This window comes from Lotus japonicus, chromosome 5 (genome assembly GCF_012489685.1).
Source record: "Lotus japonicus ecotype B-129 chromosome 5, LjGifu_v1.2".
NCBI classification, from domain to species: domain Eukaryota; kingdom Viridiplantae; phylum Streptophyta; class Magnoliopsida; order Fabales; family Fabaceae; genus Lotus; species Lotus japonicus.
In genome coordinates, this window is record NC_080045.1 from 10,849,856 (window position 1) to 10,872,452 (window position 22,597).

Here is a 22,597-nt window from a genome sequence, read left to right on the forward strand (position 1 = left end):
GATTTCATCGTCGTTTAACCTAGGGCAAACGACAGGGAACATTTGTTTAGTTAGACACTTGTGCGTTGGGAGGACGATACATTGTTTGACTAACCTTATCACCTAACTTCATATGTTGAGATTTTGATGATTTGATATTGGTGAACATCGTTATGTTATTTGTTGAATTGTTGAGATATTGAATATTGTGTTGTTACTAGAGATTCGATAACATGTCATGTATATACCTTAGGGTAGGCAATGCAAAACTTATATGTATATATACAACATATATATATACCCCCTTATTCTTCACATGTTGCTTGTATTATTTATCATATTCTGTGAGTTGACCCTCGCGCCTTGGCTTTGTGTTCATGTTTGTGTTTGGGCGGTCGGCTTGCTGCCAGATGTTCAACAGCTGATTCGTGATGGTTCAACGTTCGGGGAGGACCCGGAGCGAAATGACTACTATTGAGCCTTCGACGTGGACCGGACTTCATGCAGGATCGGATGAGGGTCGATGTTAGGGGTGTAGTATATCAAGTGTCGTTGTCATAGCTCTGATTGTCATTTCTTATTTTGGGGCAGGGTAGGTCCCCGACTATTAGCTTGTGGTGTGGTTCTCTTCCATGAGGATCACAGGGAGTTTGTCGGACGTAGGAGGTCTTTTGGAGGTCGTTATGGGCAGACTTACTTTCTTGGATGACTGTATTTATAAAGGTTATGACTCTGACTATGGGCCGCACTTATTAGCCTGCGGGTACCACTTTCAGTTACTTTCCGTCACTTGTGGACACTCGTGACGATGTTTTTAGTTGCAGCGAGGGCTGTACTTATATTGTATGTTAGTCGCTGTTAATCGCGATTGAGTTGAGTCTTTATTTCGACAAGTCTTTTTATTTAAACAAAACGAAAAAAAAATATACCTGTTTTTCCGCTTTATTTGATTTTGGTTACTAAAGTGACGCCACCGAAATTGGGGTGTTACAGATCGCGCAAGAGAGACAATGGAGGTTAATACTACTCCATTAATGAGACCTGAAATCTATGGAAAATCTTTTATGGATTTTAATTTAGTTGTTGTTTTGGTTCCATTATAGTTAAGGAAGTTTGAGAGTCTTTCAGTTTATAATAATGATATGTTAATTGTTAATCTTTTTTTGATTTCTTCCTCTAGTGGCTGGTGTGTGTACTAGTCACATCTTGGATGTCTTGGGGTGCGTCTGTTTGGTTTTGGGGTACTTTTTGAGATGCCAGGTTTACTTATCATCTGGTAGGATGGTAAGGAATAGTCAGTTTAAACCCAAGGGCTTATTCTCCTGTGGTTTTTTCTAATGCTTCTGATAGAAGTCCAGTTGTCGATTTTCCCATCCGACATAGCTATTCTACAAGGTTTTCTTTTTCTTCTGCGTCCTCTAAGTTGGATTTTTTTTGTTAGGCCTCTCTGGTTCTCCGGGGAGCTGCTACAACTCAGGGTGTGAGGGTTTCGAGTGTACTCTCCAAAAATGTTGAGGATGCTCTTGACAATGTTTTCTAGGTAAAGTTTATCAACAGGAATCAGAAAAAGTCCAAATGGAATGAAATAATCTCTAATCCCCGGGGTCGTGGCCGCCTAAAGAAAATCAAAAGGGGTCATCATTCTCGAGTATTGTCCCCTCCCCTGAGTGAGGGACATGTCGGGATGGTAGAAAATGGAGTTGAAGTCAATGAGGAATCCCCATTGGTTCTAAATTCTCCTTCTATTTTTGGTGGTGCACTTGTTGGGGTTACTTTACAGGAGCAGAAATAACTTTCTTACTCAATAAAATGTTGGGATTGAAATTCAAGGGCAATGAGGCAATTCATGATCTTGAGGAGGTATTTGTGGAAGTGTACGACTCTTGAGCATTGCAATTGGGTATTGGTTTTGGTTTAGATTGTGTTTATGCTTTGGGATATATGATTATGAAATATTGTGAAATGGAAAGATAATTGCTATGTGCTTTTTTAAAGTGACCATTAGAACAAACTAATTATGGGATGTAATAACTATTTAATCAAGATAATGGTAGGGAACAAGGCTTTTGGTTTTGATGGTGCATGCGTTCCTCACAAATATATGCACAATGGAGCTTTAAGCTTGTTGGATTCACTAATATGGATATTTGGATGTTTTGTTCTTCTACTAAATTGCTACATAATTTGTGTTTTAGGTTGAAGGATTTTTCCCCCAGCTCTCATTTTTCTCGTTTGTTGGATTTTAAGCCAAAGAGTGGAATGATTTTGCACGGTTGCGCTACTATTTTAGGGCAGGATCTTGATCCTCTACTTACATTTGGACAACTTCATTTACCTTATTGAACTTTTACCATTTTTAAACTCATAGTCTTTAATACTTATAAAAACATCTCAACATACTCAAATAAAGATAAAACTTGTGAATGTTCATAAGTAATCTATGTCAGAAGTTGCAAATGTGAAGAATAAAGGAGAGACTCTAATGGATGGTAATCATTTTCCTTGATGTCAAGGTGTCTTATCGCGTAAGTATATTTCTAAGCTAAACTTGATTACAAGTTCATATTGTTAAATGTGTTTTGTTATGACATTAAAAGTAATTGGAAATGTAAAACAAAATTATGATTATTTGTGCCTTAACATTTATCTCCATACCATATTTTCAAGATATTGTTTGTTTAGCTTTGCAACTTGCTTTGGCTTAAAACCCTGAGGCACTATTCATAATTTTGGCCTTGAACAGTTCTATTAACCAAGGCAATAGTGTCTCACTGTTGTCAGTCAAGGCAAGTTGCAAAGCTTAACAAACAATACCTAGAAAATCTGATCTGAAAAAAAATGAAAAAAAATGTTAAGGCACAAATAGTCATAATTTTGTTTCACATATCCAATTTACTTTTCATGTCATAACAAAACAAAATCAACAACACAAAACTTGTAATCAAATTTAGCTTAGAAAAACACTTACCATAAGATACCTTGACATCAAACAAAATGACTATCAACAACTAGAGTCACCCCTTAGCTAGGCTTCCTATTTTCAAGTTTTAACATAGAATGCTTATGAACATTCACAAGTTATGTTTTAGGATATTAACAAATTGACTAATGTTGGAGTACATTACTGAAACAACGTGAAAGTTTAAGAAATTTAATCTGAATTTTAAAGAAATCAATCTTAATAAAATATGAATAGAAAAAAGAATATACCACTTCATACTTCATATACCCTAAGATATATTTGTTCTTGAAATATGAAATTCAGTCGGTTTAATAAATCACCAAAAACCTGAAGAAAAAAAATCTCCATGTGTATGTGGTGATTTATTGATCTGTTAAAGTTCACATTCACTCGAATTAATTGATGATCATAAAGGACTAAACCTTTATGAACAATTTAATTTCTCCCATTTTAATCTTTGAAGATTTTTTTTTCTTTCTTTCAAAAAAAAAATCTTTGAAGGATCCATGGAGGTGGTGGAGAGAGAAACAAGGAAAATGTTGAGAGAAGAAGAAAGAGGATGACCAAAGAAATGAGAAAAATGCTATATAAATAGGAAGAATGAGAGAAAATTTATGGAAATTTAATTACAAAATATTAAATATTAATTAATGGTTATAAATGAAATTTGTTTAGAGAAAATAATAAAATTGTCAGACCTAATAAAAGCGTATACTTTCTTAAAATAAAAAAATGTATTAGTACACTCCATATCAAATAAAAAAGATAAATATCTTCCCTTAAACATAGAGAAAAAATAATATATTTCAAGAAACTAATTATTAATATATTTGACAGCATTAATGTCAATTTAATTTAAAAAATATATATAATTAAAAATATTAATCATAAATATTATTAAATATTAAAATTATATTAAGATAACTTTCCTTTTTTCAAAAAAACTAGAAATAAAAATAATTTATCTATGAGTTTAATTACAATGCATTATTAGTGGAAAGAATTATTACACAGTCGTTCAATTAAAATATATCAATTTGTCCCTTTAAAAAAAATCAATTTGTCATCGCAATAATTAAATTTAAATTTAAAATTATATAAATTAAAAATAACGTGATTGAATGCATGCTTATATAACTGAACACCTGCTCCATCGAAGAAAAAAAATAATTGAACACCATCATTGCGCATAAAATAAATCTTTTGCTTTAACACTAGTAGGGTCTTTGTCTTTGTACATGTTCTCTTCTTGTTCTTTTGCTTCATTTTCCTTTTTGTATTGGGTTGAAGTACCCCTTGTACTTCTCTTCAATATATTTATAATTGCCTATCAAAAAAAAAAATCTTTTATTAATTTGAAGCAAAATTAATGATGCATTAACTATTTTCAAAAAAGGATAAGTTTTTTGGTACAGAAATGATGCATATTTTAATGATTATTATTTAATTTTCTTTGGTTAATTATCATTTAATTTAATACATTTAATAAGTATAAAAATTATTAAAGTTTCAAATAATTTTATGATAAATTAAATAATTTAATTTTTTTTTACATAAAAGTAATAAAATAATATATTTTAAAAAACTAATTATTAATAAATTTAGGTTTTTTTTTGAAATTATTATTAATAAATTTAGGTTGAATATTTATAAATGTTAGAATTAATTACAATTTAAGTTAAAAAATTAAATCTACTTAATAATAATTATATTATTAATATTTTTAATCACGAAAAGTATTAAATGTTAAAATTATATTAAGATAACTTACATTTTATAAAGAACTAGAAATAAAAATAATTTATCGGTAAAGTTTTATTAATATGCATTGATTGTGTAAAGAAGTTTTACACAATTACTCAAATTAGAATCTCTCAACATGTCATGTCATAATTAATATAAATTTAAAAATATTGTAACTGAAAATGGAGCATTATGACATCATTGGATGCATGTACCAAAAAAAATGACATCATTGGATGCATACGTAAAATCCTTTATTAATTTGAAGCAAAATGAATGATACAATATCTAGTAATTAAGATTTAAGCTAAAACGTTTAAATGCATCTAATAATTTTATTTCGTGAAATATTTAAACAATCAAATTCAAATAATTTTATGATAAAATTAATAATTTGAATAAATTTACATAAAAGTAAGAAACAAAAAATTTTCCGAAGTATCGAAAAAAAGTAAGAAACAATATATTTTTAATAATTTTTTTATTAATATATTTAACTAAAAGAAGCATTAATTACTTTAATTTTACAAAAATTAAATACAATTAATAATATTTAGATTTTTAATAATAGTAATCATGAAGATTATAAAATATTAAACTCATACTAAGATACTTTTTTTTGGTACATCAGAAAGATAAATTGCACCCGTCACGGATCGACCTCTGGATCTCTCCTACCTAACTCATATATCTCCAAGCTCCTACCACCACGGCTGGTCCCGACATTTTGGAGGGCCTGGGCCGTTTCAGAGTTAATTTGTTCACTAATTAATTAATATCCACTTATCTAGTGAATTAGGTAGAAGAACCCAAGGAAACCTTCCACATTTCAATGCTAATTAAGCTCTTAAATACAGAAGTACAGAACTGGTCTTGAATGCAACTAGTAAATTTTTTTTTTTTGGGAAAGTTTAATGAGAATTTTTTTTTGGACCCCTTCTTTTTGGAGGCCCTGAGTTGTGGGTCTGCCTACACAGGCCCAGAGCCGGCCCTGCCTACCACTTGAGTTATCCTAGGGGACAGTAAGATAACTTTTGTTATCTAAAGAACTAGATTTTTTTTTAAAACAAAATCTAAAGAACTAGATATACAAATAACTTATCGATGACTTTAATTACCATCACTCGCAATGTAAAAACGATTCACAAAACCATCTAATTAGAATTTATCTATCCTGTTATGTTAAGTTTAAATTGAAAAGTATTAAAATAGAAAATGGAGAGTGTTCTTCTATATCTTTGACGTTTCTTTCATTCCTAGAGTCATTTTCACCCTCTGAAGCCATACCCATTGTCGAGTCTCCGAAAACTTCCAAGCATTTCCTTTGCGCCCTTATTTTTCATGCGCTCCTTTCCATATATTTGAAACCGCTCGATTTGCTTAAAGTTTGTTCCCTTTAAAAAAATTAATAATGAAATTGTTTTTTTTTTGCAACAAACGGTTATGTAGTTCCAAACTTTAATAAAAGGAAGAAAAGTCTCATATGAATTTTTATGCCTTTGCATCCTTTGGCTGTTAACTGCCTTCATTCCTTTGGGATTTCTTTTCCGATCATCATCCTCTAGGGTCGGTGTGGGTTGACCCTTTCAGATTACTTGTGCTCACAACTTGTTGGACTGTATCCCCAGGACATGTTACTTTCGTTCGATCTTTGCCCATTCGAAGAGGTTGTATTCCTCTAGGATTACTTAGCTCTTTGTAACACCCCAATTTTCGGGGGTCACAGTAGTAACATCTCTCCAAATAAATATGCAATAGTTTTCAAAAGCGGTTCTTGAAAGCGGGTATATTTCTTTTTTCTTTTTTAAAGCGAAATAGACTTTCAAACATACTATGCATAAAGACCATACGTACATACCAACTCATCACATTTATATGCAAGTCTGAAGGCCACAGTAACCAATCATCAAAAATATAATACACAAGTGTTTACCATGGTCGAAAGAAACAGCCATCCTAAAATGGCCTCCAATATAGACTCCTAAGTCCAACTACTCCATATGATTTCCCTATAAAAGAACCATACCAAGATCAATATGTCGGGAACCAACCCTGTCCCAAAATACAAGTATATGCTGATCCAACCAGCTGCGAAACCACATTGGTGGCTTTGGGGGCAAATTCCCCCACAAATTTTTTATTGTTCTCTAAATCCCTTTTAAATACTTTATATATATTTTTTGTTTGTAAAAGAAAAAAGTGTATGTAATTTGCATTATTTTTCCCGACTAATTATTTTATATATGTGTGTGTATTTTGCCCCACAATTAAGAAATCTTGGATTCGTCACTAGATCCAACCCTATAGGTATTGCACTAATATGACAACACTCTACTCGAGAAGACATGTCCACCATGCTCCTCGACTCTACAACGACTCATCTATCGTTGAATGATGCGCTTTCTCACTTGTTCTGTCCGATCTACTATATCTTTGAAGTCCACCTCATCTTGCTCAAGAAACGCCATGCAGCGGATCCTCGTCCTCGAACTCGTCATGATCTGGTGGTGTCATTCGAGATACCTCTACCATATTCTCAATCCCCCATCACCTAACAGTTGTCGACCGCCTAAGCACAAGCATGCAAACAATAATGTGCGAGAGTCAACTTTCAAATACTAGTATATTATAGCACAATAATGTATACTTTGTAACCACTACAAATAATATTGCTATACACAAGAAACACAATCTGTATAATCATATCATATCACGTAGTCAAGTCGTGTTATCATTCCACACGATCAAACGATGGACTTATCAACACATCAAAGTTAGTTGCATGGTTATGCTCATACAATGCATGCTCAGAAATATGATTCAAATAAACTGGTCAACGCCATAAAAGAATTGCCACTTAATAGGTCGGGCACCTCGTAAGTCGGTCCAACACACATTTGACCATACAGACTCGAGTATCACTTACCACGTAAACATCGCCAAATCGATCCAACACACAGCTGACCACACAGACTTGCGTATGCCAGGAGCTAGAACCCTCTTGGTACATTTCCATTTAAGGCCTGATATGCGATCGTCTCAACCTTCCGGAGGTCCGATCTTTCGGTCATCCAAACCTCAACAGGTATACATGCATGAATGCGTCATAGTTAGCCACACAGTAGAACACCCTCACAAGGATACACGTCTCTAGCTAACATTTATTGTTCTCTACAATACTCAGCGATTCCCCTAACAATTTGCTTAATAAGCAAGAAGTGTCTCCTGCACCCTAGTGACTTCTCGCACCACAACAGTCCATCATCTTGATGACTGAACTTAGTCCTCTTTCTCTTCCCAACACTTGTATCACCAATCTTTCCCATTTTTGAAACTCTTTCAAAGGTACCAAGTTTTCCTTTTCAAAGTAATTTCTTTAGTCATAAAAGTGTTATCACTTGAATTACTCTATTTATTTTCACTATTGAGAGTGACAAGACCTCGCAACTTGAACAAGCTGGCAGCAATGGGGAGCAAGACTTAAATCCCAAATCTTGTTTACATGTACCATTACACTATTATTAATTAATATATGATTTTAGTTAATTACAACAACAACAACACCGGAATCAACGCTGTCCATTTGGCTTTGCAAATCTGAGCTTCCGATCTAACCACGCACTAGCAGGCGCAGCCAGCAAGAACAAAACAAAACCACCGTTGACATTCTCGATGGATGAACGATGACGATTTCGCCTCTCTAGCCCAATCTCATTCGTTCCTCTCTTCCTTGAATCCACACTCTTAAAACTTCTACAACCTTCGTTTTTTGAATTTTTGCCTTCGATTCTGGTTTCTCTTCAATTTCCCCTTCTCGCTGGGAGCATCTTCCCTCAGATCATTGCATTGGATTCACCGCAGGTACTCATTCATCCATTCATCTCATACGAATATTTGAAGATCTACACGATTATGAAAGACAGGCATAGAAGTAGTGAGATCTTTGTTCTGTTTAAGATTAAGATCTGTGTTGTGTTTGTTGAGTTGTTGCTGAGGAGAAAAGAATTGAGAGTTGTTATATATGTTTCTTGTTTTGCGGTTTAAGAAACATGTTACTGGTTCCTGAAGCATTGTGCACGTGTGTGGTTTGTTTCATTTTTGGTTCTTGGTAGTTGAAACTTGAAGTAGTACTGTACTTATTATGACTATGTTGTTCTTGTTTTTTTTATTGTTTGTGTTTTTGATTACGTATGAATGTCTGTTGGCAGCGAGACATTGTAGAATGTAAATGGGGAAGCTGCGGCTGCTGCTGGGGTGTGTGGAACTTAAATGAAGGAGAAAGAATTTGCATGGCCGCAGTTTATAAGAAATATTCTGATCATGGTTGGATCGAGAAACCGGTCGCATTTAAAGAGGCCCACTTGGATTATTGTTTTGCTCTCTATAGTCTGCATTTTTCTGGTTGTAGCTTTTATTTATCCGCCCCGGAGTCCCTCCTCAACATGCAATTTCTTTAACTCTCAAGGCTGCGGCGGTAGTACCATTGATCTGCCACCGGAGGCGCATTCCCGGGAAATATCTGATGCAGAGAGAGAATCTAGGATTGTTATTAATGAAGTTTTGAAGTATTATGCTGTCCAATCCAAAATCCCTAAAGTTGCTTTTTTGTTTTTGACTCCGGGTTCATTACCTTTTGAGAAGCTGTGGCATGTGTTCTTTCAGGTATGGCATTCCTATTACATTTACCATAAACTCTGCTTTCTTGTTTTATTTATAATTTGATTCTACAACATGTATCTTGGGTTCTTTAAGTTGTTTTCTGCTTCTGCAAATATAGCTACGTACATCAGTGTTCTTGATAGGAACTAGTTTGAGTCATGTCATCCTGTTTAAGTTACAGTCATTTGACTGTTACTCCCAGATTGGGTTTTGGGAATATAAATGGAGGAGTGGTGGATAGAGTCCGATTTTATTTCCAGTTATTTATGGTTGGAGATTTATTTAGATTTTTACAGAAAAAGGCATTATGAAGGAAACAACAATTTCTGTTGACGAATCACATGCAAAGTTGTGGAAGATAAACTATTAAACCTTTATTTGATTAGCATTTAAAAATGTAGGCGACATTTGATTATTACGAAGTAAGAATTTGTGGATATTTATTTTTGTCCTTTCTGTGGGGATGCAAAGTCAATGGTTTCTCCTTTCTCATTTTGGTCATGATCATTATGATCTGAAAGAATTATTTGCAATTTTGATCTGAAAGTGTGGCTATCATCAAATCTGCATGAAGTCGGACATTACAAAGCAACCTTTCGAACTCCTGAGGGACATTATGAGTATTTAGTAACGCCCTTCCAACATTTCAGCCCTTTACTAACCATATTTTGGTACCTCATTTGCTGAAATTTTGTTGGGCATATGTGCCTCAATGCATGTTTACTAGAGAAAGAAGAGAGGCAGGGAAGGAATGGGCAGGAATGGAAACGTGTTACAGAAGTCTGTTAGGAGGGAAAGGAAGGAGTCTAACACAACTGACACTGGGTAGCATGATAATGGAGAAGGATATAGGAAGGGAGAGAGGTGGAAATATGATGGAGGGAGCTGGGCGAGAGGGAGTTTCAAATTTGTGAAGGAAATTCTGGGAGGTTTTGGCCTCGAGGCAGTGTAGCTTATCTTAGTTTCTCTTTTATTTTCGATCTGCTTCTGCTATTGTCCTTCTGTTTTTGCTACAGTAATTTGAGAACTGCTCTAAACTTGTTCCTTTCCTGCAGCACCAGAGTGAATACCATGATTTACGAGTGGCATAATATTCTCCTTCTATTAAAATATCAATGCTTGTTGTGCTGGATGTAATTACCAAGTGCAATTCCTTTCCCTTTGAATGTGAGATATGTTACTTTGTATTTATTTGGACTCCTCTTATAATGAAATGCAGGGCCACGAGGGCAAATTCACTGTATATGTACATGCATCAAGGGAAAAACCAGTTCATGTCAGCCCCTATTTTGTTGGCCGAGACATCCACAGTGAACCGGTATGGGGTATAGCTCATGATTTGAATATATATATACAAACTGTTTATATGACATTTTCAAGTTCTTAAGGATGATTAAAGATGTGCTCAGTTTATATAATTTGAAGTATAATTTTAATTAACGTGACCAGAACTGAATGTGTTATAGAACTGATAGGAAATTTCAGGGAATAAGCTTTGATTACAAAGGAAAATTGCAGCCAATGTATAATGATAAAGGAAAGAAAAGTAATCAGAGAAGGAACAACTTCTTTGCCCAGGCAAAAAGGCACCCCACCCTACCCAAGTGGTTGCCCTCGTCACTACCTTCTATTTTCTTTCACTCAACCGAGCAAGGCACTAGGGCTTTACTTCCCCTTCTCTACATTAAAATTTAATGCTATTTTTGACATTGTTTTTCTACTAGCTACCACAAAACTACCCCTTTGACAATCACTTAGCAAGGAGAACTATTGATCATATGAGACATTTAATTTCTATTTACACAAAGAATATAATGGTGAACTTCGTTGATAAGATGAGAGTGTAATAAAATCTATTTCTAATGGGAACCGGAACAATAAGGTCATTGTGAACACTGGATAAAATAAGCAGACTTTCTTTTATTCTTATGATTATCTGGTACTTAACATGTATCACATGTATCCACTTTTCCCAAAGCCATGCAATCTGTTTTATAGTAGTTTGTTCCAACTGGTTTTCAATTTCTTTCAGGTAGCGTGGGGAATGACTTCTATGGTTGAGGCAGAAAGGAGACTTTTGGCGAATGCACTGTTAGACCCTGATAACCAACATTTTGTCTTGTTGTCTGATAGGTATTTTTGTTGTCTGATTCTTCTTTTTGCTGTTAACTCGAAAGTTTGTTTGTGGGATTGAAAGTTGATTTTCTGTTCACTTGTGCTTCAGTTGTATACCTGTGCGCCGCTTTGAATTTGTTTACAACTACTTATTATTAACAGATGTCAGCTTTATTGACAGGTAAGTAATTATTAAATAGGCTTCTACAAATTAGTTGAAGAAATTCTAGAAACTTTTTCCTTTCATGAAAATTCTATGCTGCAGATTTATTGGATGGCAATTTGGTCTAATCTGTCTCTATTTTCCCCCTTGCCTTTTCTCAAAAAAAGCTATGTGGATCATGGTCCTCATGGAAATGGCAGGTATATAGAACATATGTTGCCTGAAGTAGAAAAGAAGGATTTCCGAAAGGGTTCTCAGGTATGGATGTTATCTACCTGTACAGTAAAATTTAAGCTTCCACTTAATTGCAGTGTTTGATTCAGATCACTCTTCAACTCTCCTATCCCTTTCACTTAGCCTGACAGCGGTTATTTGATTTTCACCATGTCATACATTCTCATTTTGATATGGTACCTTATTGAAACTATGGGGTTTAAATATTTGTAAAGATGGAAAAGAATTAAAAGAAGAGAGACAGAGAGAACTGTAATGGGATGCCTTGCTAGGTGTTGTCTCTCTAATATATATAATACTAGGTTAAGAGTAAAGTACAAAGTACGAGATACTAGTACATACGGGTCAAGTATACACTCAATAATCTATAAGTCTAAATCATAATCCAAACTCTTAATACTCCCCCTCAAGCTCGAGGATAGATGCTAATCATGTCCACCTTATTACAAATGAAACCATTACGCACCCCACTCGAAGTCTTTGTAAAAATACATCTGCAAGTTGGTCACTTATGGTAACATAGGAACTGGAGATGAGGCGCTGTTGAAGCTTCTCCTGGATACAGTGACAATCCACCTCAATATATTTTGTCATTTCATGGAAGCCATAATTTGAAGAGATATGTATTGAATCCCAGTTATCACACCACAGTTTCATCAAAGATGTACTCTCAACTCCCATCTTGACTAGAATCTGTCCTACCCACAAATGTCAACAAGTATTTTGAGCCATAGCTCGGTATTTAGCTTCTGCAATTGGTTGTGCCACCACATTTTGCTTTTTACTTTTCCATGATATCAATTTTTCTCTCAAAAATACACAATAGCCTATGGTAGATTTTCTATCCATAAGGGATCCCGCCTAGTCAGTATTCAAAAAGGGCTCTGCTCACATGTGTCCATGATCCTTATATTTTATATACAATACCTTCTCCCAAAGCTTTCTTCAAAAACTTAACGATGCGAATTAGTGCTTCCTGACGTTTGAGACGGGGAGGACATAAGCTGACTTACAACACCCACTGGGAAAGTGTTATCTCACTTGGTTGACTTTCAGAGTGTTATTTCGTTTGCTCATTCATCTCCCTCTAATTTATAGAACCATTCATCAAAGTAGTGATCTGGATGAATTACAGCTTTGTTATTACAAGTTCAGACATGTAGGAAATCAATGATAGCTTTTCTGACATGCAGCTGATTTGGATCTTGTTTCTAATGCAGTGGTTCTCAATGAAACGGCAGCATGCTATCATAATTATGGCAGACAGTCTATATTTTACAAAATTTAAGCATCATTGCAGGGTATGACATCACTAAGTATCACTATTACTTTTTTGTTTCTTAATCGGATGGATTGTTTGGTGATGCATTCTGTATTATTCCTGTTACCTTTGTTAAGAATGTTAGTGTAGGTAAGTTTGTGTATGATTTGTGAACTACTCTAATCCATTATTTTGATTTACATTTTTTGTCTTCTGTCTCTTAAAAATTAAATTTTAACTTACTCCCCCCCACTGTCAAAAAAATAGCGAAATAACTTGTTAGAGCAGGATATAAAAAGTTAGTAACTAGCCTACACACAAGTAGGTTTGCTGGAAATTATTAAATGATTACATTTGTTACGGATTTGCTGCACTTAAAGTAGCTTGAAAATGTTATTTCTATCATAGACTACAGGTTCTGTTCTTCTGGTTTTGTTCTTTCTTTTGCTCATATGTGATTACTTACCCTCATGTATGCAATTCTCTTTTTTCTTTCACTGTTAAGAAATGCATATATTAGAAGTATAGAAGTTTGCAATAATTTTTTATTCAGAAACATCGTCAGTAGTGTACTTGCTGCAGCATGTATGAGCTTTTATAAATTTTTGAATTAACATTTCCTAATAATGACTAACATTTATCTTATATTATTTTATTTTTTTACTGACCAAGTAAAAAAATAATGGTTTCTTTCTTTGTTTCCAGACTTAGTATTTTACTGTCTTCTGTTAATGCTATTTTTAACAGTTCTTGGAAAGTAAGGAATCTTCTAGATAGCTTCTCTGACAAATTTCTACTGTTCATGATTTAAATTCCCAGCCAAATATGGAGGGAGGACGCAATTGCTATGCTGATGAGCATTACTTGCCAACCTTTTTTAATGTCAGTGCACCAATCTGTTCTTTTTTGTTGTGCAATGATAGACATCTCTCTTTTTCTCCCTGCTAACTCATTTAGTGTACGTTTAGATGCTGGATCCAGGTGGAATTGCAAATTGGTCGGTAACATATGTTGATTGGTCTGAAAGAAAATGGCATCCGAGGTCATTCAGAGCCCATGATATTACTTACAAACTCATGAAAAAAATAGCAGTACGTAGCAATTTTTACTCTCATTCCCTTTAGATGCTTTTGTATTCATTATGTTGAATCATCTAAGGAAATTGTTTCATATACATAACACACACACACAAACATATATATAGTGTATTGTTCAATACTTCAATGAATTAAACCCTACAGTACATAGCTGACATACCAAGTCATTGACGTCCAAACAAAAAAAAATTACTGAGTTACTTCCTTGTCTTGTCTTTCTCTTGTTAATTGACAAGGTTCTAAAACAGTATTTATTCTATTTAATGAAATGATTTATTCATTGCAGTACATTGATGAAAGTCCACATTATACAAGCGATGCAAAGGTATAGGATCTCCTTCATCTATTTTAGGTTCAAAGGTCCTCCATGTTATGATAATTGCTTCTGTTTCTGTTGAAGTAATGCATTAATATTTGGTTTTCATTTTCATTATGCCTTGCAGAGAACAGTGGTGATTACACCTTGCATACTAAACGGCTCAAGACGTTCTTGTTATCTATTCGCCCGGAAGTTTTTGCCAGAAACTCAGGATAAATTGATACAAATTTACTCTAATTATACAACATTCTGAAATATTTAGTACACTATATCATTCTTTGGTGAATCAACCATGTGATCCCCAGCCTCAACGTCTTGCACATATGACAGAACCTTTAATTTTGGGAGGTTCCCTAAAGCAGCTGGATAAATTTCTCAGGAAGAAACAGAAGCGGGTTTAGTCGAGGTTTCCTTTTCTGGGGCTTAATGAAACTGCTGAGCTTGTCTGGTTGGATAATTTGATCTTCCCATTTTGATTTCTTATTTATAATATTGGAATCATCACAGATTCTTCTGAAGGATGGAAAATTTTGATATCCTTGATAGAGACTAGAAAGGGAGGGATGAGGTTTGGTCTTGATTTTGACAGTGGAAGCTAACTGTTATTTATCACTGTAATAGAATTGAAAATTTTATGCAGCCATGCATTAAATATAACTTCGGTGATGGTTCAGCAGTCATGCAGAGAATTTTGCTGAGTTTGTCTCTTTTGTTTTTTAGATTTACAAATCGGTGGTTTTATATGATGGTTTTGGAAAAAGATTTATTTTGAGCATGCCGTATTTGATTATTTTTATACAATCGAAGGCCAGTTTGGTATATAAGTAAATATGAAGATGAAAATTGTATTAAATATCGAAATTAGTTTAATTGTGATGCATTTCGGTGTTAAACAGTTTAATAACAGTCCATCACAATTAGTTGAAACAATTACATTTGTTTTTAATTTTAGTTAAAATAGAAATAATTTTTTTGAATTGATAGAATACAATTAAATGTCTGTGTAAACTAAACAATTTATACTGATGAGTGCATTAGTTTACATTGATAGTGCACGAAAAGATTATAAACACATATTGAAAGTGCAGCAAAAACTTGTGGATTTTTCATGTTTTCAATCTTCACTTACTACTTTGTAAAAAAGTAGTGCTTACCATTAAATTTTGGTGCTACCTAATGTCGACCAATATGAAATTAGTTACACTTTAACATGCTTAGTTTTACGTGTTTGAAAGATTTTCCCGCTTTATGTTACTTTTTTAACAATAAAAAAATTGAAAATTAATTAGATCTTTTTATGTTCGATAACATTTTGCTGGCTATTTGGAGCTTGGCGGAGATGGTGATGCTTGACCGACGATATTTCAACGAAGCTGAGAAAGCTTCACAAGTTCCCGGTGTTTGTGGCCCTAGCTATGCCACTACTAGACTAGAACCCTTGCAAGACGACATGGGGTGTAGAAGTTGCAGAAAATCTTGGTGGGACTTATGAATTTGACATTGATACAACAAGGGAGGGTTGAAAGCCAGAGCACCATCTTATTGGATGGAGAGTGGAGTATCACATTAATCTATTTTATCATATTTTAGAAATTGGCCTTATGCTACACTGACGACATAGTTGCAAAGTTGAAACACCACCGAAATAGCTATTTTAAAACAAAACCATCCTTCGTAACTGTTGATGTTTAGTTACGATGCCCGTTCAAGTTTAATGCAATGCAAACACACTTTTACCGGATCGAGTTTTATAGTCCATAGTAGTCATATTATAATACAAACACACTCTTACCTAATCGAGTTTTATCATCCACAATAATCATATTGTACTCGAATTTGTCTCTACATTTGGTCTAACCCCCTCGTGTACCAAAAATACATGTGGTTTATTATAAACTACAAATACAATACGTGGAGCATTGAACAACACAACTTCTATACATATTAAAAAAATGATCATGGACAGCTTTTTCTTTTATCCTTTGAGTTCATTTTATTTTAGGCTTAATTGCACTTTTCATCCCTTATCTATCGCGATTGTGCGATTTGGGTCCCTCACTTTTAAAACGAGCGATTTGTGTCGCAGATGTTTTTACGGTCAACAACTTTAGTCCTTCCGTTAGAGTTCCGTACAAATTTGACAGAAATAGGTGATGTGGCATCTATATTAATATTTTATTACCACTTAAAATTTTAATTTTATTTAATTCTTTAAAATAAATTCCACATCACTTTCATTAATAATATACATTTCATTTTCAAAAAAAATAAATTCCACATCACACTCTTCTTCTTCCCCTCACTCTAAAGTCTAAACCCACCTCCAACTCCATCCCCCTTCAACTCTAGAGAGGCAGAGATCACCACCACATTGCCTCTTCACCTTCTTTTTTTCTTCAGAGACCACCACCACCAAGCACCCCCATTCACAATTTCACCCGAGGAAATTTTATCAAGTAATCATGGATCCATCTCATAATTCATAAACGACAATATAAGTTCCAGAAAATGTTTCAATCCAATTACCAATACAAAATTGTTCCAGCAACAGAAGCTATCAAACATATATATAATTCAGTATAAAAATATAACGCAAACTAGAATTCGAAACCATATGTGCGTATAATGCTCAGTGCTAAGAATGATCCTTCACCGATCTACTTCAACAACATCGTCCCAAGCCTCCACCTCATCGATATGGGTCTTCTCCCACTCAGCCTCCTTCAAGAAAATCTGGATCTCCAACAACAAATTCTCCGCTCCCATAACCTCGTTCTCTCTTTCGCTCATTTTCCCAATGGAGCCGATCGAGCGACACCCTGTTGGTAAATGAGGAGGATTCAAACGATGATAATGCTTCGACCTTGACGGTGGAACTCGGTGCGAAGGGTCGCGAATACGCTATCCATGACTTGATCTCCCACGACGATAAAGCTTCGATCTAGACGGTGGTGGCAGAGGATGGTTATGGGGGTTGAAGGCATAGAGAAGAGAAGAAAAAAGGAAGAAGAAGAAGAAGATGCTAGAGGAAGGCCGATGGCTGAAGATTCGTTGATGGGAAAGATGGTGGGGGGTGTTTAAGGATTTTAATTTTTTGGATTTTTAACTTTTAATATTAATTATATTTTATTATTTCTTGCGTGGCAATTACATGGCGAATACATAGCATCCATGTCATTAAATGAGGTCCACATCACTCACTTCTGTTAAATTTGGACAGAATTCTAACGGAAGGACCAAAATTGTTGATGGCAAAAACATTTGGGACTCAAATCGCTCGTTTTAAAAATGAGGGACCCAAATCGCACAACTGTGCTAGATGAGGGACGAAAAGTGCAATTAAGCCTTTATTTTACCCATTTGACTTCACTGTACCGCACAAACATAACATTTCCTTGTCATCTCATCAGGACCGTCCATCCAACTCAGAACACATCTACACCGTCCATTCAAACCCTCTACCCTGCGCGGGAAAAGCCAAAACGAAAAGCATAAATATCTGTTCCCAACAAGTGGAAACAGATAGACACAGCAACACTGAGAGAGAAAGAGAGAAACGAAGAGACAAAGAGAGAGAGAGAGTTTTGCTTTGCAACCAAACAACCATGCCACCCAAACGCAAGGCTGAGCCCACCGCAACGGAGGCACCACCACCGGCGGCGAGGGTCACACGGTCGTCGACGAAGCGCGCCGCCACCGCGAGTTCAGTGGCTCCGCCTCCAGTGAAGAAGGCTAAGGGTAAAGGTAAAGGTAAAAAAGAGAAAGAGGAGAAACCAGTTGTGGTTGATAATGTTGCAGCCGATGAAATAGCCGAAGCCGAAGGTGATTCCTCTGGAGAAGAAGTTCTAGAAGCTTCTGACAACAAAACCATCGTCGTTGAGCATTGGTACTTCATTTCTTACCCCTAATTTTTCGATAATGTTCATTTCTAACTGTTTATTTGCATTTCTGTAGTAAGCAATGCAACTCGTTCAAGACGAGAGCTCTTTTGGTGAAGGAAGGACTAGAGAAGAGTGCTTGTGGAGTCACTGTCATAGTGAACCCCCAAAAGGTATGCTAGGTCTTGATATTGATTTTATTTGTCGAAATTATGTAGCGTTTCGCTTAATAGCTTCTTCTTCTTGTTGTTGTTGGTATTCTAAAGATTGAATAGGAACTAAGACACTAGGAAATGTAGAATATGATAGGCTTTATCAGGGTTTTTAATGGCGGATAACGTAGCGTAGCGGCAAGCCCAAAAAATGATATTTCAAGCGCTATTGCGGCTATAGCGGACAATAAGTGCAAATAGTGGTGAATAGTGAAGTAGCGGTGAACTCCCAGGGCGGTATGCTATAGCACTATTGTGCCGCTATGGCGCGCTATTAACAAGCCAATATTTCAAGCGCTATTGCGGCGCTATAGCGGACAATAGCTGCAAATAGTGGTGAATAGTGGAGGAGCGGTGAACCCCCAGAGTGCTCCGGTATAGCACTATTGTGCGCCGGTATGGCGCGCTATTAACTAGCCTGGGCTCTATTTACATTGGTGGATTCTTTTGGTATTTCTCACTTCTGTTTAGGATGTCATACACATGAATTTCTACAATGATTAGTGATTGTTACAACTATAAAAGAAAGTCTCAACTGCTCACTTAAACACTTCACTAATCAGCACATCTCTTCACTAGCATTTATATCAGTAAACGCATAACTCTCCGCTATTGACAATATCTGCTATCGGCACATTTGTCGACATACTCTTCCTGAATGTAGTGTTCTTGAACTTTCAATGCTTCTCTAAGATGTTGAAATCTTCATCTTGGTAGTGCTTTGGTTATAATATCTCCTTATTGCTTTTGTAAAGTTTAGAAAACCAGTTGAGCATCTCCTTCTTCAACTACACTTCAAACTAAGTGATGCTTTATGTAAATGTGCTTTGCTATGACAATGATTGATTTGCTGTCACAATGAAGTTGGATAATTCCTTTTTGATTCTTTCTAATGTTTTCTATTATTTTTCTCCACCAAAGTGTTTGTTTTGTTGCCAAGCTAGCTGCTAAATACTTATCTTTAGTTGAAGATCAAACCACTGTATCATGAAAACTAAAAAATCACAAACCTAGTCTGAATACATAACCTGAATTGATTCATGTTATCCACACGTCTTACCCAATCACGCAATAGCCAACTGTTAGCTTCCTTTCAACACTTCTTTACAAAATTTATGTGATTCATTTTAGGTATACTCCTGAGTCCTTCCCCCGTCAGTTCACAAAGCTTTTGTATACTGTTGCTTTGTTTTAATACAAATGTTTTTAATATCTTAAATATTACAAACACTTCAGATTTTTGTCTCACAAATATACTCATAGACTCTAAAATCACCATTAAACATAAAGTATCGGTTTTGGTATTTGATAAAGTATCCATGCGGCTACACACATTATTTGTAAAAGTTCAAGCACTTGTTTGGCTTTCTATGCTCTTTCCTTTCAAAATGGTTGGCGGTTATGTTTGTCAAGCATACATACCTTGCACACTATAGTTCAAACACTTTTTTATTAGTCATTATTGTCTAAGCACTTTGTTATTGGTGTCAACAGATTGATTGATTGATTCAATTTATTATTATTTTTTTCAATGAACAGACAAGAGGTTGCTTATGATTTCTCTATGATGACAATGGTTATGGAGTTTTATATGATGTATTATTTTATCAGTCTTTATTGTCAAAGTACTCTGTTATTGGTGTCAGCAGGTTGATTGATTCAACTTTTAACCTATATTTTTTTCAATGAACAGCCAAGAAGAGGTTGCTTTGAAATACGTCAAGAAGGGGGCAAGAAGTTCATTAGCCTCTTGGTAACTCCTACACTCTTATCAAGCATGAATAATTGGAAATTGGTGTGCTAAGTTGTTTATTATCAATCAGTTTTCAATGTGTACATGAGCTATATGGGGATTTGTTTTTAACTATTGGCCTCCCATATCACATATCAGGATATCACTTTTTTTGAAGATATCTTTCTCCACCTGCAAATGATTTCTTTCTTTTTCTGATTATTTTACGTTGTCCTCTGAAACAAGTGTGGTTCGTGACCTATATTTTTGTTTCAGGACATGAAGCGTCCTTTCAAACCAATGAAGGATTTGGACATGGACAAGGTCATTGCTGATATCATTGATGAGATATCAAACACTAGTTGATTTAAAGTTGTTTTGCAAAGCTTTTTGTCTTGGCTTTAGTCAAGTTAGGTAAATTGTTCTAATGGTAGAAATCCAACAAAGCAAATCTGTTTCGAATGTATCAACCAGTTGTCTTTATGGTTGTTAACTTCAATTTCTGCAACTTGAGAGTTGAGACAGTCATTTTGGATATATGCTTACTGTCTCAACCATGGATTTGGTTTTAATAGAATTAGATTCAGGTTTCATATGCATATTCAGACCAAATTCCTAGATATCTTTTGCCGACAATGTTTAATTACTTGCATCTTTAAGAATGCTAATGTTTCTATGAATTTTTTATGCTACTTTAATGTGATATATTGGATAGTTAGATTGTTTACAGCACATGTTTTGGATGAAATAATATGTCTGTGTTTGGTAAACATGATAGAATGAAATATGATATAACTTGGTTACAATATAACATGAGTTTGATTCTATACTTAATGAATATTAATAACAAAAACAAGAGACACTTTTGTTCTTCATGTTGGACGGCACCAAACAGTTGGTCCTTGGCATGATTTTAGTTTTCACTTCCTGTGGTTTAGATGGTGATTATTGTGTTCCCAAAATCATAGCGGTTCATGACCATTGATGAGTTCTCTACTTTGGGGGCAGAGTACAATTTTGCTAGTTGCCTTGTGTTTTTCATGGTGAGATAAATGGGAATGTGATTTAATGTTTCCCATAAATGGTGCTAATGTCATGGTAGTAGATATGGTAATAGGTTACGTGAACAGATTAAAAACGAATGGTGTTCATGAAGGGATGCTTCGGTCTCTGCTCCTTTCAAGAAGGACTTCGTCTTGTATTCCATCACAGCTAGGCATTGGAGGTTGGTACCTGTGTGACACTCTAACGCCTAAGTCAGTAAAGTGGGAGAAGAAATACGGATTAGGGTTAGAAGGACGTGTGTAGCAGGGGTGTGTCCCCTATAGTGTGTACTTATATACCCAGCGTATACCAAACTCGGAAGGAATCATCTGTGATATGATACAAATATACAAAGATAAAAAGATGCTATTTGAAATTATAAAAGATACAAAAAGATACAATCTTGATTTAGAGTCTTTAAACTTATGTGCATAGGTCTAAGTCCAAAGTCCATTGAGATTACCAATTTTATTCTACCAAGAAATCATTAAGATTATTTTCATATATTTGTCTCCCTCGCCTCCACCCTCACCCTTCACCGCTTCACTCAAGTAACTTCTCTCTCCCCCTTTGCTCATTTTCACTTCTAGGGTTTCCGTAGTGATCCTTATTTTCTTCGGGTCTGAAAGCACAACCTCTCACCCATGGCTTCAAAGCGCAAACTCAATGAGTATATCCTCTATGCCTCCATCCTCCAACCTTCGGCCACCTGCTTCTCCGTCATCGAGACCCAAGAATTTAGTGGATTTGCATGTTATTGTTGTCCTCGCCTCCAATCACGTTGTTGCATGTTACACTTGGCTCGGGGGATATAGCTTAGTTGGTAGAGCTCCGCTCTTACAATTTGGTCATTGCGATTACGAGTTGTTCTATTAATTCTTTTCCGATCGAGATATATGGATCCATGGGTCAATGTGTCTAAATAGATCATATTCATGAGTTAATGTTTAACTTTCTCTAGTTTCTCATTGTCATCTCCATTTTGTAACAAAATTCTGGATAATTGTAATGTTGTTTTTTAATGTCAAATTTTCTAGATATTTGTATAGGAATTGATGATTTGTTCTTTAATCATTTGTTAAGATTTTGGTTTAATTGCAACTTTAGTCCCCGACGTTTATAAAAACCATGATTTTAGTCCCTCACCTAATTTAATTACAAGATTAGTTCTTCACGTTCCCTCCCGTTTAAACGTTAGT

General features: G+C 35.1%; 2 protein-coding genes across 2 annotated transcripts; both read left to right on the forward strand.

Annotated features, from left to right (window-relative positions):
• Positions 1-8,205: 8,205 nt before the first annotated feature.
• LOC130718182 (glycosyltransferase BC10-like) lies at positions 8,206-15,212 on the forward strand. The gene is made up of 11 exons (XM_057568697.1): positions 8,206-8,545; positions 8,893-9,346; positions 10,563-10,661; positions 11,376-11,476; positions 11,568-11,639; positions 11,789-11,879; positions 13,076-13,156; positions 13,936-13,998; positions 14,085-14,207; positions 14,500-14,538; positions 14,657-15,212. Exons 2-11 carry the CDS (start codon positions 8,954-8,956, stop codon positions 14,783-14,785), a joined length of 1,191 nt encoding a protein of 396 aa, XP_057424680.1. The 5' UTR covers positions 8,206-8,545; positions 8,893-8,953; the 3' UTR covers positions 14,786-15,212.
• Positions 15,213-18,043: 2,831 nt separating this feature from the next.
• On the forward strand, positions 18,044-21,028 carry LOC130721063 (uncharacterized). The gene is made up of 4 exons (XM_057571795.1): positions 18,044-18,418; positions 18,487-18,583; positions 20,316-20,375; positions 20,631-21,028. The coding sequence occupies exons 1-4, from the start codon at positions 18,138-18,140 to the stop codon at positions 20,718-20,720; spliced, it is 528 nt and encodes a 175-aa protein (XP_057427778.1). The 5' UTR covers positions 18,044-18,137; the 3' UTR covers positions 20,721-21,028.
• The last annotated feature ends 1,569 nt before the right edge of the window (positions 21,029-22,597 follow it).

Bases quoted from the DNA above. Each gene is read 5' to 3' on its own strand.
- LOC130721063 (XM_057571795.1), top strand. From the start codon at position 18,138: ATGCCACCCAAACGCAAGGCTGAGCCCACCGCAACGGAGGCACCACCA. The intron at 18,419-18,486 runs GTACTTCATTTC...GCATTTCTGTAG, and splicing joins ACCATCGTCGTTGAGCATTG to TAAGCAATGCAACTCGTTCA. The intron at 20,376-20,630 runs GTAACTCCTACA...TTTTTGTTTCAG, and splicing joins AGAAGTTCATTAGCCTCTTG to GACATGAAGCGTCCTTTCAA.
- LOC130718182 (XM_057568697.1), top strand. From the start codon at position 8,954: ATGAAGGAGAAAGAATTTGCATGGCCGCAGTTTATAAGAAATATTCTG. The intron at 10,662-11,375 runs GTATGGGGTATA...AATTTCTTTCAG, and splicing joins GAGACATCCACAGTGAACCG to GTAGCGTGGGGAATGACTTC. The intron at 11,640-11,788 runs GTAAGTAATTAT...TCTCAAAAAAAG, and splicing joins GATGTCAGCTTTATTGACAG to CTATGTGGATCATGGTCCTC.